The sequence below is a fragment of the Ascaphus truei genome, chromosome 1 (assembly GCF_040206685.1).
Source record: "Ascaphus truei isolate aAscTru1 chromosome 1, aAscTru1.hap1, whole genome shotgun sequence".
Classification (NCBI taxonomy): Eukaryota; Metazoa; Chordata; class Amphibia; order Anura; family Ascaphidae; genus Ascaphus; species Ascaphus truei.
In genome coordinates this window covers 334,219,765-334,235,191 of record NC_134483.1, presented here as the reverse complement: position 1 = coordinate 334,235,191, position 15,427 = coordinate 334,219,765, and the positions used below count along the sequence as shown (strand labels likewise).

At 48.1% G+C, this 15,427-nt stretch overlaps 1 protein-coding gene across 1 annotated transcript in view; it reads right to left on the bottom strand.

The window, feature by feature from the left end:
- The window catches only part of LOC142497666 (uncharacterized), a 42,834-nt gene extending 27,669 nt beyond the window's left edge, over window positions 1-15,165 (bottom strand). Inside the window, exon 1 of the mRNA XM_075605807.1 lies at window positions 15,028-15,165. Within this exon, the coding sequence (XP_075461922.1) occupies window positions 15,028-15,165 (138 nt within the window). The remainder of the gene's footprint in view (window positions 1-15,027) is intronic.
- Window positions 15,166-15,427: the final 262 nt, after the last annotated feature.

The window sequence follows — 15,427 nt, the reverse complement described above, 5'->3', positions numbered from 1 at the left end:
CGGGACCGGGGGGGAAGCGGGGACATGAGGGGGCATCCCCCGCTCCCATCACCCGGCGCGCTCGCTGACGCGGGGACCGGGGGGAAGCGGGGGGGGGGGAGGAAGCGGGGACATGAGAGGGCATCCCCTGCTCCCATCACCCGGCGCGCTCTCTGACGCGGGACCGGGGGGGAAGCGGGGGACATGAGGGGGCATCCCCCGCTCCCATCACCCGGCGCGCTCGCTGACACGGGACCGGGGGGAAGCGGGGACATGAGGGGGCATCCCCTGCTCCCATCACCCGGCGCGCTCGCTGACACGGGACCGGGGGGAAGCGGGGGGGGGGAAGTGGGGACATAAGGGGGCATCCCCTGCTCCCATCACCCGGCGCACTCTCTGACACGGGACCGGGGGGGAAGCGGGGGACATGAGGGGGCATCCCCCGCTCCCATCACCCGCCGCGCTCTCTGACACGGGACCGGGGGGAAGCGGGGGGGGGAAGCGGGGGGGGGGAAGCGGGGACATCCCCCGCTCACATCACCCGGCGCGCTCGCTGACACGGGACCGGGGGGGAAGCGGGGGGGGGGGAAGTGGGGACATAAGGGGGCGCATCCCCTGCTCCCATCACCCGGCGCACTCTCTGACACGGGACCGGGGGGAACCGGGGACATGAGGGGGCATCCCCCGCTCCCATCACCCGCCGCGCTCTCTGACACGGGACCGGGGTGGGAAGCGGGGGGGGGGGGGACGGGGACATGAGGGGGCATCCCCCGCTCCCATCACCATAACTGCGGGCAGCAGGAGCACCGGGGAGGGGAGGGAGGTGGAGGAAGGCACAGATAATACTTACTGTGTCCTCCATCCTCCATGGGAAAAAATGGCCGCTCGTTGGGGGCTGGCTCATATAGAGCCTGGCCGCGCGCCCACAAAGCCTGGGAGCGCGCGCCAATCATCTGTCAGGTAGGGGGAGTTTTTTTTTTTTTCAGCCAGCGCGAGCAGGGAAATTTCAGCGCGAGCAGGGAAAATTTAAAAAACAAAACACGTGTGCTGCTTGGGCCAATAGTTACTCGCCCGGGGGTTAAATCCACCCGCCCCGGGCGAGTAAATGTATAGGATTGTCGAACACTGTATATATATATATATATATATATATATATATATATATATATATATATGTATAGTGATGTGTGTGTGTGTGTGTGTGTGTATATATATGTATAATGATGTGTGTGTGTGTGTGTATATATATGTATAATGATGTGTGTGTGTGTGTGTGTGTGTGTGTGTGTGTGTGTGTGTGTGTGTGTGTGTGTGTGTGTGTGTGTGTGTGTGTGTGTGTGTGTGTGTGTGTGTGTGTGTGTGTGTGTGTGTGTGTGTGTGTGTGTGTGTGTGTGTGTGTGTGTGTGTGTGTGTATATATATATATATATGTATAGTGATGTGTGTGTGTTTTGTGATTGAATGTGTGCTGTGATTGTGTGTGGTGTGGGGGGGTGTTGTTTGTGTTGTGATTGGTTGTGTGTGTTGTGTGGTGTGATATTAGTGTGTGTTGTGATATTAGTGTGTGGGGGGGTGTTGTGTGTGTTGTGATTGTGTGTGTGGTCTGTCTGTGTTGTGATTGTGTGTGTGTGTGTGTGTGTGTATGGGTGTTGTGATTGAATGCACAAACTGGAGGGTGTACGCTCTCCCAAGCTTGGCGCTTGGGGAGACAAACAAAATTGACATTGAAGCATGCTCAGCAGCAGTCAATGCGCACAACCCCACACCCACACACAGCCACACACCCACACACAGCCACACACAAACACAGAAATAGCCCTGATCCATACCCCCCACTTGTGCTTGCAAAATTATGCAGGACACCCTGTGCTCATGCTTGGAGAGTTGGTGATGTCACCACTCTCGGCGGCAGCTGTTGAAACATATTTGTATTTACATTGTATATCGTTTAATAAAGGGGGGGGTTCATGTGATTTTGATTACGTCAGACAGGGGGGGCCCGAGAAATTAAATGGATGAAAAGGGGGGCTCGGCATAAAAAGTTTGCTCACCCCTGCGGAGTCTATCTGACCTTGCATAGCGAGGCCCGCCCTTTCCTGCATGGAGCAAGTCAGTTGAGTACTGCTCCATGCCACTCTCGCTTCCCCCTTGTCCTCCTGCTCTGATTTCCCCCCCCCCTGCTCCGATCCCCCCTGTTCCAAAATCTTCCCCCTGCTCTGGTCCCCCCTGTTGTGATTCCCCCCCCCCTGCTCTGGTCCCCCCTTCCCGTTCCGATTCCCCCCCTGCTCCGGGTCCACCCTTCCCGTTCCGATTCCCCCCATGCTCCGGTTCCCCCCCCCCCTGCTCCAATTCCCCCTTGTTGCGAGTGTCTGAGTTTGTGTCTGAGTGTGTGTCTGTGTGTGAGAGATCAGGGGGGGGGGGAATGAATGTGAGGAGGACGGATTCAGGGAGTGGGTTTGAGTCAGAGGGGGATAATTGATGGAGGGGGGGAGAGTGAGGAGACAGGGGGTGTAATAGAGGAAGTGAGGAAGAGGGGTGAGGGGAGAGAGTGAATGAAGAAGAGAGGGGGTAAGAAATAGGTGGGGCTACACCTTGGGACTATCTGCATTAGAGTGGCACCAGACAAGGTGTGTGTGGTGTGTGTGGTGTGTGTGGTGTGTGTGGTGTGTGTGGTGTGTGTGGTGTGTGTGTCTGAGTGAGAGAGAGAGTCTGAGTGAGAGAGAGAGTCTGAGTGAGAGAGAGAGAGTCTGAGTGAGAGAGAGAGAGTCTGAGTGAGAGAGAGAGTGTCTGAGTGAGAGAGAGAGTCTGAGTGAGAGAGAGAGAGTCTGAGTGAGAGAGTCTGAGTGAGAGAGAGAGAGAGTCTGAGTGAGAGAGAGAGTCTGAGTAAGAGAGTATGAGTGAGAGAAAGAGAGAGAGTCTGAGAGAGATAGAGAGTCTGAGTGAGAGAGAGAGAGTCTGAGTGAGAGAGAGAGTCTGAGTGAGAGAGAGAGAGTCTGAGTGAGAGAGAGAGTCTGAGTGAGAGAGAGAGTCTGAGTGAGAGAGAGAGAGTCTGAGTGAGAGAGAGAGAGTCTGAGTGAGAGAGAGAGTCTGAGTGAGAGAGTTTGAGTGAGAGAGAGAGAGAGAGTCTGAGAGAGAGAGAGAGAGTCTGAGTGAGAGAGAGAGAGTCTGAGTGAGAGAGAGAATCTGAGTGAGAGAGAGAGTCTGAGTGAGAGAGAGAGTCTGAGTGAGAGAGAGAGAGAGTCTGAGTGAGAGAGAGAGTCTGAGTGAGAGAGAGTCTGAGTGAGAGAGAGAGTCTGAGTGAGAGAGAGAGTCTGAGTGAGAGAGAGAGAGAGTCTGAGTGAGAGAGAGACTGAGTGAGAGAAAGTCTGAGTGAGAGAGAGTCTGAGTGAGAGAGAGTCTGAGTGAGAGAGAGTCTGAGTGAGAGAGAGTCTGAGTGAGAGAGTCTGAGTGAGAGAGAGAGAGTCTGAGTGAGAGAGAGAGAGTCTGAGTGAGAGAGAGAGAGAGTCTGAGTGAGTGAGAGAGAGTCTGAGTGAGTGAGAGAGAGTCTGAGTGAGTGAGAGAGCGTCTGAGTGAGTGAGAGAGAGTCTGAGTGAGAGAGGGATTCTGAGGGGGAGAGAGTCTGAGGGGGAGAGGGAGAGTCTGAGGGGGAGAGGGAGAGTCTGAGGGGGAGAGGGAGAGTCTGAGGGGGAGAGGGAGAGTGAGGGGGAGAGGGAGAGTCTGAGGGGGAGAGTCTGAGGGAGAGTGAGAGTCTGAGAGGGAGAGGGAGAGAGAGTCTGAGAGGGCCAGGGAGAGAGAGTCTGAGAGGGAGAGTCTGAGAGGGAGAGTCTGAGAGGGAGGGGGAGAGTCTGAGAGGGGGAGAGTCTGAGAGGGGGAGAGTCTGAGAGGGGGAAAGTCTGAGAGGGGGAGAGTCTGAGAGAGGGAGGGTGTGTATTTGTGTCTGTCTGTCTGTGAATGAATACAGACACCAACCCACAGTCAGTCAGTCACCCACCCAAGTGTCAGTCACACACGAGTCAGTCAGTCAAAGTGTCAGTGTCAGTCACCCACCCCGTCACCCACACACCCCCACAACCACTCTCTCTCTCTGTCTAGTTAACATTATGCCCCCCCCCTGAAAACATTTCTGCGGACGCCCATGGATCCATCTTTCTTTTTGACAATAAAGAAACCGGCACCATCGGGGGACGAAGAATTACGAATGAATCCTTTTTCAAGGTTTTCTTTGATGTACTGCACCGACACACTTTATTCGAGCAAATACCCAGTATGTACCTGGCAGATACCTGGAATGCGCCGCTCCTCACCTCTGACAAGCCCCGTTGCGTTTGCCTTCCCAGCCTGGGTTCATGCCTGGCTGACGGGCGGCTGATCTGTTAAATGATAATGATTAGGATTTAATAGGCTGCAATGCTTCGCGTGTCTACCAGATGGCATAAATTCATGAATTGTAATGCAGTATATATATATATATACTGTGCAGTATTGCAGCCAGCGGGAATAAAATGCTTCAATCCCTGCCTGGAAAATAACCCAATGCACTCGGGCAGAAAACAGTCACAAACCTCAATACACCCGGGTATACCCGAATTCGTGGGACTAGCCGAGCTCGAATAAAGTGTGTCGCCAGTGTATGCTGCCATGGCTTCAGTTTCAGGGAGAGACAAGGGGTAGGACTTACATTTCGGAAGAACAGCGCCTGGAACCAGATTAATGGGGCAATCATAAGGTCTGTGAGGAGGTAGAACCTCCGATTGTGTCTTGCTAAACACGTCGATGAAATCCGCATATGCTTCAGGAAGAGCGGAAAACTTAGCCGGGGGCGTTTCCACTCCCGCGAGGACTGTGGTAGGAGAAATGACCGGCAATGGTGAGGCATCTGACTCTGGCTCCCACTGAATTGTCTTGCCATCCCTCCAATCAATGCGTGGGTTGTGCTGCTGTAGCCAGGGTAATCCTAGGATAACTGGAATGGCAGGAGAGTGCATCACGTCAAAGGATATGATTTCGGTATGAGTACCGGCAGAAAGGGTGAGAGGAAGAGTCTCTAACGTGATGAAGGCAGGTTGCAAAGGACGACCATCAATAGCCTCGAGGCCAATCGGTGATTTCTTAGTGATGAGTGGAATCTTGTTAAGAGTAGCAAAATCTTGATCCACAAAGTTACCACCGGATCCTGAATCAAGAAAAGCGGCTGTGGTTACGCGAAAATTCGGACCTTTAAGCGAGACTGGAAGCATAATTCTCTTAGGGAGTTCCTCTTCACAGATAGGGTGAGAAGATATTGACCCCAAAATGAGTCCCTCTTGCCCCATTGGTCGTGTTTGTTCTTTGGGCCTTAAAGGACAAAAACGTACCGTATGTTCAGGAGATCCACAGTAGTAGCAAAGTCCCTCATTCCGGCGACGAGCCCTTTCAGCAGTCCGGTCAGGGGTTCTATCGGCAGTCCTGTCAGTATTACGGAACTCTTGACTGGCAATCTGCATGGGTTCCACAGTGTCTAAAACAGGATGAATAGCTGGGAAGGATCTGGGAAGAATAGGGTCAGAAGAGAAAATTCTGGGACGCTGGCGTTCATGACGGCGCTGTTGAAGGTGCTGATCCACTCGTATGCATATTGCGATCAATTCCTCCAATTGCTGGGGCCTGGGCTGAACTGCAAGTTCATCCTTTATAGAGTCGGACAAACCTTGCCAAAACACAGCAATAAGGGCTTCTTGGTTCCAATGCGTCTCCGCCGCGACAGTCCGGAATTCCAATGCATATTTGGCTACGGACCTACGACCTTGAGACAATTGAACAAGAGAAGCAGCAGCAGTATCTCTGCGGGCGGGAATATCAAATACCTGCTGGAATTCTTGGCGAAAGAGCTGGTAATCCTGGGTGGTTTCCGCACGCAACTCCCAGATGGGAGAGGCCCATGCCAAGGTGTCCCTTTTAAAAGAGAGTAAACATAGGCTACCTTGGTGCGTCCGGTGGGGAACAGGCTGGGAGAAATCTCAAACTGTATTTCACATTGATTCAAAAACCCACGACAGGCTAGAGGGTCACCCGCATATGCTTTAGGCGTAGGAATCCTGAGTTCTGATGGCCGGTCGCCACCCTGTGCGGCTGGGGCCGGAATAGGCTGTAGTGAAAGCTGGGAAAGCTGCATTACCAGGCTTGTGATCTGATTTCCCAAAGTATCAATGCATAGCGCGAGTCCCCTGATTAGTTGGCCCACCTCAGTCAGGTCTGTTTCTGTTGGGCTCTGCATAATGTCACGCTGTGCAGCCCATAGACCAGGCCAGTCCCCTGTACTGAGGTGGGATGTTGAATATACACACCGACAGCAGAGGGAGCGGGTCCGGGATGTGGTTGTAGCGTGGCCAGGCCTGGGTTAACATTTAGAATAGTCGTTGTACTTGCCGAGTTCAGGAGTATAGAGAGTTCCGTAGTTTAAATCCGTTTCCGTGTCCAAGGGTCTGAGAGGTAAGAATCGTGATGGGTATGCTGAAGTCGGGAGCCAGAGGGGTAAGTCAGACAAGCCGGTACAAATCTGTAGGAGAAAAGACAAACAGGAGCACGACACAGTATCCAGGCTACACAGGAAGCAAGGAGCTATGCAGAGCAAGGAAGTGAAGTCACAGCCGGATATTTAAAGTGACAGTGACCAATCCAAACGAGGGGCATGGCGGAGGCATGTCGAGGAGTTGCTCGTGAATGGCTGAGAGACCAGGAAATAGTAGAGCCCAGCTGAGGGTCTGTAACACCAGTGCCAGAATCCAAGATGGCGACGGCAGAGTTCAAGGTATGCACTGGGCGGCGGCATGGGTAGCGACGGGGGGCAGGGGCAGCAGCCGCTGCAGTACTGGTAGTGGGTAAGGAGGGGTCACGCCGCAAGGGACGTGGCCCCCGATTCCTTACATATTTAAATATTTATATATGTGTGTGTGTGTGTGTGTGTGTGTGTGTGTGTGTGTGTGTGTGTGTGTGTGTGTGTGTGTGTGTGTGTGTGTGTGTGTGTGTGTGTGTGTGTGTGTGTGTGTGTGTGTGTGTGTCAAAAGGAGTGCTACTGGGCTTGGCTAATTATATAAAACAAGAAACAAAGAAGTCCAGAGAACATCCTATGTGACAAAAATACATAGTGAAATACCTATATATATCTCTTGAAAAAGGGTAATTTAGTTAACCCTTTGGCCAAAGCGTTTAACAGTTTGACCCCAAGAGATCAAAAAAAGACCCTCCAAAATTGCACTCTATGATTGTTTAAGTATGCTGATAGTAGTAAGTCTTACGGATAATTAAACCGCTTCTCAGCTCTCTCCGAGGAGTAGAGTCTGTTTAAAAACCAAAATAATACAATTTTATAACATCAAGTAAATCATGTGACATAGTGAAATATGTGTTAAGCGTTTAAGCCTGCGAGCCACTTTCAAGGCATGACCAGTTTGCAGGTTCTAACACTAACTAATTAAAATCCTTATTTACCTCTATAATTAGAGGAAGGTTGGTCCTGGCATTGAACCTGTCGCAACCAGCTGCATGAAAAGAAAACCTGCTTACTTGGAAAGTTGGGGAACGCTGAGCTTTAAACCTTCCTCTAATTATTAGAGGTAAATAAGGATTTTAATCAGTTAGTGTTAGGACCTGCGAACTGGTCATGCCCTGAAAATGGCTTGCCAGATTATACACTTTGGCCAAAGAGTTAACTAAATGACACATTTTCAAGAGATATATAGGTATTTTACTGTTTATTTTTGTCACATTGGATGTTGCTTTGGACTTCTTTGTTTCTTGTTTTATACAATTAGCCATGACTAGTAGCACTCCTTTTGACACTTATATACATACTGTATATATTGTGGTAATTTTTTTTTTGGGGGGGGGGGGGGGTTCTGAGAGCTTGCTGGGTATCTGTGTGTTTGTTAAATTTGTCAGCTGGTCTCAGCTGTTTTGGAGGTTAGTGGCTCCTCCCACAAAAAGGTTTAAAGCTCACCCCTCCTCACTTTCCATGTAAGCAGGTTTTCTTTACATGCAGTGGTTGCAACAGGTTCAATGCCAGGACCATCCGTCCTCTAATTATAGACGTAAATAAGGATTTCAGTCAGTTAGTGTTAGGACCTGCGAACTGGTCATGCCTTGAAAGTGGCTCGCAGGCTTAAACGCTTTGGCCAAAGGGTTAACTAAATTACCCTTTTTCAAGAGATATATTCTGTAGGTATTTCACTGCATATTTTTGTCACATTGGATGTTGCTCTGGACATCTTTGTTTCTTGTTTTAGTAGTATCATTCATTTTGATATTACATGGTTGTTGATTGCTAGAAGGCTGGAATATACAGTATTGTTGATGACCTTACAGAAGCTTGATGGATTTTATGTATTTTGGTGAAGATTTTAAGAGCAATATTGGGCTTTTGCTAGTCTTGATAGCCTTGTGTATGTATTCTGCAGGCATCTGTAGTTATTAAGATCCTTGGTAGTGCCAGTTACTTTGTATGTTTTCCAAAAGACTTTCCTAAAATAGTAGAGCACAATAAAGTTGGTTGTAACCAACGGAAGGTTTCCCCCCCCATAATCTAATTCTGTGTAGCGGAGCATTTTAAGAACTCTGTTTGGAAATAATTAAGTGCAGATTCAGGGTCAGGCATCAAGTTGATTCTGCACAAAGAGCAGTTGGTAAGATCAGCCAGAAACTGTTGCGGATTGAGCAGCTATAAGGTTGCGATGTTTGATAATTTAATAAGTGTTTTTTGTTGTACTGGTTTTCAGAGTTCTCCACCAACAATCAGTAGATAATGCAATGCTTTTGAGTAGTTCTGAGTGTATGATGATATTGGGTGTTGGCCAGGAGGGAGGTGTTTGCGTTGGATAGACAGAGTAGCATTTACATGAGATCACAGTAAATAACATGATATACTGTATTTCCTTGATTGTAAGACGCAGGTTTTTTCCATTTTTCATGTGGCTGAAATAGGACTTACAATAGAAGTACTGAAAAAAAACAACAACAAAAAACAGCCAGGGGGCGCTGCTGGAGATGCGGCCGGATTATTTGTGTGCAGCAAATATATCTGCGATCACGGCCCCCCTCCTCCCCTTCGTGCAGAGAGAGATGCTGGAGATGCTGGCTGGGTCTACAGCATAGCTGCGATCATACCCCCCCTCTCTCTGTGCAGAGAGATCACGGCCCCCTTCCCCTCCTCCTCCATGATGTGCAGAGAGTTGAGATGCCGGATGGCCCGGGTCTGTCTTCAAATTGCCCCCTGTCAAATCTCTGTGTGTTTGTCTGTATGTGTGTGTGTGTGAGTATGTATCTCCGTGTTTGTATCTGTGTGTGTGTATGTCTCTGTGTGTGTATCTCTTTGTGTGTGTGTATGTGTGTGTGTGTCTGTGTATCTGTGTGTGTGTGTGTGTGTGTGTGTGTGTGTGTGTGTGTGTGTGTGTGTGTGTGTGTGTGTGTGTGTGTGTGTGTGTGTGTGTGTGTGTGTGTGTGTGTGTGTGTGTGTGTGTGTATCTCTGTATGTGTGTGTATCCCTGTATGTGTGTGTATATCTCTGTGTGTGTGTATATCTCTGTGTGTTTGTATCATTGTTTGTGTTTGTATCTCTGTGTGTGTTTGTATCTGTGTGTGTGTTTGTATCTGTGTGTGTGTTTGTATCTGTGTGTGTGTGTGTGTGTGTGTGTGTGTGTGTGTGTGTGTGTGTGTGTGTGTGTGTGTGTGTGTGTGTGTGTGTGTGTGTGTGTGTGTGTGTGTGTGTGTGTGTGTTTGTGTGTGTTTGTATCTCTGTGTGTGTGTATCTCTGTGTGTGTGTGTGTGTGTGTGTTTGTATCTCTGTGTGTGTGTCTCTGTGTGTGTGTGTGTGTATCCTTCCCTTCTCTCTCTCCCCCTTCCCTCCTATCCCTATCCCTCCTTCCCTCCTATTCCTCTCACCCCTTCCCTCCTAGCTCTCTCCCCCCTTCCCTCCTAGCCCTATCCCCCCTTCCCTCCTATCCCTCTCCCCCTTCCCTCCTATCCCTCTCCCCCCTTCCCTCCTATCCCTCTCCCCCTTCCCTCCTATCCCTGTCACTCCCCCCTTCCCTCCTATCCCTCTCACTCCCCCCTTCCCTCCTATCCCTCTCCCCCTTCCCTCCTATCCCTCTCCCCTTTCCCTCCTATCCATTTCCCCCTTCCCTCCTATCACTCTCCCCCCTTCCCTCTATCCCTCTCCCCTTCCCTCCATCTCTCACCCCCCTTCCCTCTATCTCTCTCCCCCCCTTCCCTCTATCTCTCTCCCCCTTCCCCCTCTTTTTCTCCCCCCCCTTCCCTCTCTCTCTCTCCCCCCTTCCCTCTCTCTTTCCCCCCCTTCTCTCTCCCCCATCCCTCTCTCCCCTCTCTCCCCTCTCTCTCCTCTCTCTCCTCTCTCCCCTCTCTCCCCTCTCTCCTCTCTCTTCTCTCTCTCCCCCAGAAAAAAATTCTGCACATTTAATATAGTGGGTTTTTTTCCCCAAATTTTTTTTTTATTAAATCAAGGGTGCGTCTTAGAATTGATGGCGTCTTAGAATCGAGGAAATAGGGTAGTGCAAAAAAAAGAAATAAAAATCTGTACCAGAGTATACAACAGAGGATGCTTTTGTGAGTGGTTTGCAGGAGGTTGCTTTGTCACCGTCACTACTTATAGCAGTTCCAAAGTTGCATTCGTCAGGACACAGTTATACAGCAAGTTTTAGAAAGTAATTGAAAGAAACTAAAGAATGTTACAGCTGTGTGTGATTGGGATATAAAATGAAGTTAAAAACAATTTCCCCTGTAATTATAATACAAATTAATACCATTGCAAAAGTCTAACATTAAAATGACATAATTATTCTGCTTTTAATCATGCTTTTAGTTTCTCTTTTTTTCAAATTTTTACTAAAAAAATTACCAAAATGTGATGACAAAATTTCCATAATCTAACCCTAATTTTCCAACAAAATCAATCATAGAAAACAGGGATAAAAAAAAAAAAAAAAGGATTCAACAAAAAAGATTACATAAAAACTCTAATACAGTAGAAATCAGCAGTAATGCGTTAAAGGCAAAGCAAAACAAATTACTGTAGCAATTTTCATTAGGAAACATATTCAATGCCAGGACAGTTTCTCACAGAAACTAAGCAATTGGATGATTATTCACCAGGTAGGAAAATCTGCTCTTATTCCATAATGTTTGAACGCATATCACAAAAGTTCTAATAAAATTGACAAATATAAAAAATAGCAATACATTCTTTCAAATTCTTGAATAATGTATTATAACATTTCTAAACTGTATGCATATACAGTAAATACTATCACTGCTTAGAGTTTATTTACTTAAGTACACAGTTTATGGAGGATATAACAATGACAAATATCCTCCGCCATACAAAGTACAGCATAGCCAGGGAACCTGTAAATGTATCTGCATAAGTACTATACTTGTCTCAGGACTAACTATACAAATTGTGCAAAGCAGAATGCAAAAGCTCTAGGAACGCCTTGTACAAATGGATAGAAAACTGCAGAGAGATTTGACTAATATAAGCAGGTTGTAATGATCTTGGTAAATGGAGCTAGTGAGAGGATGCAAGGCATTCAAGGAGTTTAGAGGCAAAAGGCATGAGGAGACCGTACAATAGCTAGAGAAACAGGTGGGGTCAAACTTGCTATTTTTGAGTAGAGGTATAACTATTGCATGCTTGAAGGAGATGAGAATGGTAGCAGAACTGATAGAGGAGTTAAAAATATGAATGTAGGGACTAAAGTGGAAGCTAGAGATTTGAGCTCATAGGAGGGAATGGGGTCCAGAAGACAAGAAGTAGAGAGAGAAGAGGAGAGCAACAGCCAAACTCCCTCCTCTGTGACAGAGGAAAAAGAGTCAAGGAAGGCAGGAGAAGAGTTAGGATCAGGAGGTGTAGAATGTGAGGAGGATACAGAGGGGATGCCTTGATGAATTGAATCAACCTGTGTCTTGAAATAATCCTGAGGTCCTGATGAAAGGTCCCGATGAACCAGCCTGTCCCATTGCTACTCCGACTACCATCTGCGGAGACTCAGGCTTCTTGGCCTACAGCAGATGAGCTAACCAGCACCAGAGACACACGTAGACTGCAGATCTCTCGTAGGGGAGGAGGGGGAGAGGGTAGGAGGGGTTCCGCTTACATAAAAAAAACACAATTACACAACCAAAACCCTTAGGATTTTTTTAAACCCCAAAAATAATTTAAAATCAAAACCAAATTTAGAACCATTTGTAACTGTGTCTTTCCATATCTTTTTTTTTTTTTTTTTTTTTATAACTTTCATTTTATTAGGTGAGGCAATACAGACATGTTAACACAAACCATTGGCTTACAATGCGTCACCTTGTTTCCATACTTCTCCTCCAATCAACATACAAAACATAACGTGACATACCGGACGAACAAAGGAACCAGGGACCGGGGGGGGGGGGGGGGGGAGGAAGGGAGTGGGGGTGTGGAGAGCGACACTGGCGGTTTGTGGGCTATGCTAATTGAGGCCTTCCTAATTAGGGTCGGGATCGCAGCTCTTTACGTAGCTATACGCCTAAGAAGAAATAAATGCACAAAAGCGCACAAGGGACAGGATTAGTATTAATTTATTAAAACAAACACATAAACAGCTGAGGGGATCCAACCCCTCCTCAGCTCAATGAATTAACTGCCCAGAAATGTAAACCATATATATGGTCTCTAAACATAGAAAGCTCTAACACAGTAAAACATACACAACAAAAACACAATCAATGTAAAAATAATAAACAGAGAGAGTACTAACAGCCCAGGGGAGTTAAGATAAAAACCGCCATAGAGAGCTATAATACTGCTGACAGGGGGAAGCGAACACTCACACTGAGGCAGAGAAGGGGGACCTCTGATGGCCGTACAGGATCCGGATCACGGCATCAAAGGAAGATGGAAACAACCGCCTCTGGAGCCTCAGGCAAGCTCCGTTTCAGCCTCTCAGCAAACACGCGCAGGATGACCTGTCGTGACCTCTACGCGTTTCGCACCACGTGCTTCGTCAGGAGGTCTACGTAGGAGCTATACGCCTACTTGCCTTTATTAGTTCGTGATATCCTGTAGTGAATTCTCCTTTTCGACGTCGCTTACCCCAGTACCTAACGTCCAGGATCCATTTCGCCACCGGAGAACGCCTTTGCTAAAAATCATTGCAAAATATTGGTAAGATCAACCCCCGGGATGTCTGTCTGTGTCAGCCAAGGTGACCAAACTTTTAGAAAATTTGTGCCGGTGTCGTTGACCAGTCTTGTCAACTGTTCCATCCGGCAGACGAACCAAATTCGATTTCTAATTTTGGGTATAATTGGAATTTGTGGTTGCTTCCACAGTGCTGCGATCTCGCATCTGGTGGCAGTGGCAAAATGCGCCACTAGTCTGTGTGTTGCGTTCGAGAACCCCTTGACCCGCCGGCCTAACAGGAACAGCCACGGGTCCAAGGGGACCTCGATCTCCAGTAGACGCTGTAACCACATCTGTACTTCTTCCCAAATCGGGGCCACTTTTGCGCACGACCACAGCATGTGTAGCAAGTCCGCTCTCTCTCCGCACTGTTTGGGGCAGAGCGGGGAGTAGCCTCTGACAAATTTCGAGAGTTTTGTTGGGGTGTAGTACCAACGCATGAGGACCTTATAGGCGTTCTCCTTTAGCGTGGTACAGATAGAGCTCTTCGCTGCTGCCTGTAGGATCCTATCCCAGTCGTCGTCCTCTAATGTGTCCCCTAAGTCAGCTTCCCATTGCCTCATATAATTAAGTCTAGGAGTGTCAGTCGTCTCTGGACAGATCACTTCCCTGTACATTCGAGAGGTTAGTCCCCGTGTGTCCGTTTGTCTGGCACACAACTGCTCAAAATTTGTTCTCCGTGGCCGAGTTGGGGTCCTGGTATAGAAGGCCCTGATCTGCAAGTATCTAAATAATTCAGTATTCGGAATGTTTTTTTCCTCTTTTACATGAGCGAAGGATTTAATTACACCCTTGCTGCCGAGATCATAGAATCGGAGATAGCCTGGTTGGATCCACTTTGTGAACTGAGCGCTATTTAGGCCAGGAGCGAAATCTGGGTTGCCCCATATGGGGGTCATCAATGACCGCGTAACGCGTAAGAGAACATCTGAATTTAGTGGCCCCCCAAACTTTCAGGGAATTTTTCATGGCCTGCAGTGGTGTAGACATCCGTATGTGACTACTCTTAGGTAGCCATATCAGGTTCTTCAGATCTACCGGGGCGCAGCACTCCCTCTCCAGTGCCACCCATCTCCTAAGGGTCGGGTCTGTGTGCCACTGCAGAATCTGCGTTAATTGAGCTGCTTCGTAGTAAGCAAACAAGCACGGCACGCCCAGCCCCCCTCTTGAGGTTGGCCTCCTCAAGATATCTTGTCTAATTCTGGGTTTTTTTTTGTTCCAAATGAATTTTGTTATTGCGGACTGTAAAGAGAGGATCTCTTCTCTTGGCAGGGGAATCGGAAGGGTCTGAAAGAGGTACAGCACTCGTGGAAGAAGATTCATTTTTACGCTTTGTATCCTGCCTATCCACGAGATGCTATACTCTGCCCATCTCCGTAGGTCCTCCTTTAGTGTCCTAAACAACTGTGGGTAATTTGCCTTATATAAGGTTTTGTAATCTTTGGTGAGGTTAACCCCTAAATATTTAATCGTAGAGGGCTGCCATTTAAAATTGAAATTGAGTCCAATTAGTTTTTCGGTTGGTTTAGGCAGATTTAGATTGAGAGCTTCTGATTTGGCCTGATTAATTTTGAAACCCGAAATTTGGTTAAATCTTCCTAGGATTGAGAACACATTGGGTAGAGAGGTAAGAGGCTGTGATAATGTCAGGATCACATCATCTGCGTACAGGGCAACCTTATGTGATTGCTCTTTAAAAGTTATGCCCTTGACATCTGGGCTATTCCTAATGTGTGCCGCCAAGGGTTCTATACATAGGGCGAACAGCAAGGGGGACAACGGGCAAAACTGCCTCGTGCCACTTTGAATCTGAAAAAGCTCTGAAGGGAAGCCCTGATGCCTCACCCTAGCTGCCGGCCCCTCGTACAGTGCCATAATGGCCTCCAATAAGCTTCCTCCGAAGCCAAACGCCCCCAGCGTCTCTTTTAGGTACGGCCAGTCAATCCGATCGAACGCTTTTTCGGCGTCCAGACTGAGCACCATCGAAGGAATATTTTGCTTTTGGGCCAGATCAATAACATCAATTATTCGTCTGGTGTTGTCTGCCGCCTGTCTGCCACTAATGAACCCCACCTGATCTGGATGAATCAGCTTGGGAAGGACGATACCCACTCTATTAGCTATGAGTTTTGAGAAAATTTTAATGTCTGTATTGATTAAAGAGATGGGCCGGTAGCTCTTACAGTCTGCCGGGTCCTTTCCAGCTTTGTAGATCAGTGAAATGGACGCCTGGAGCATCTGCGCC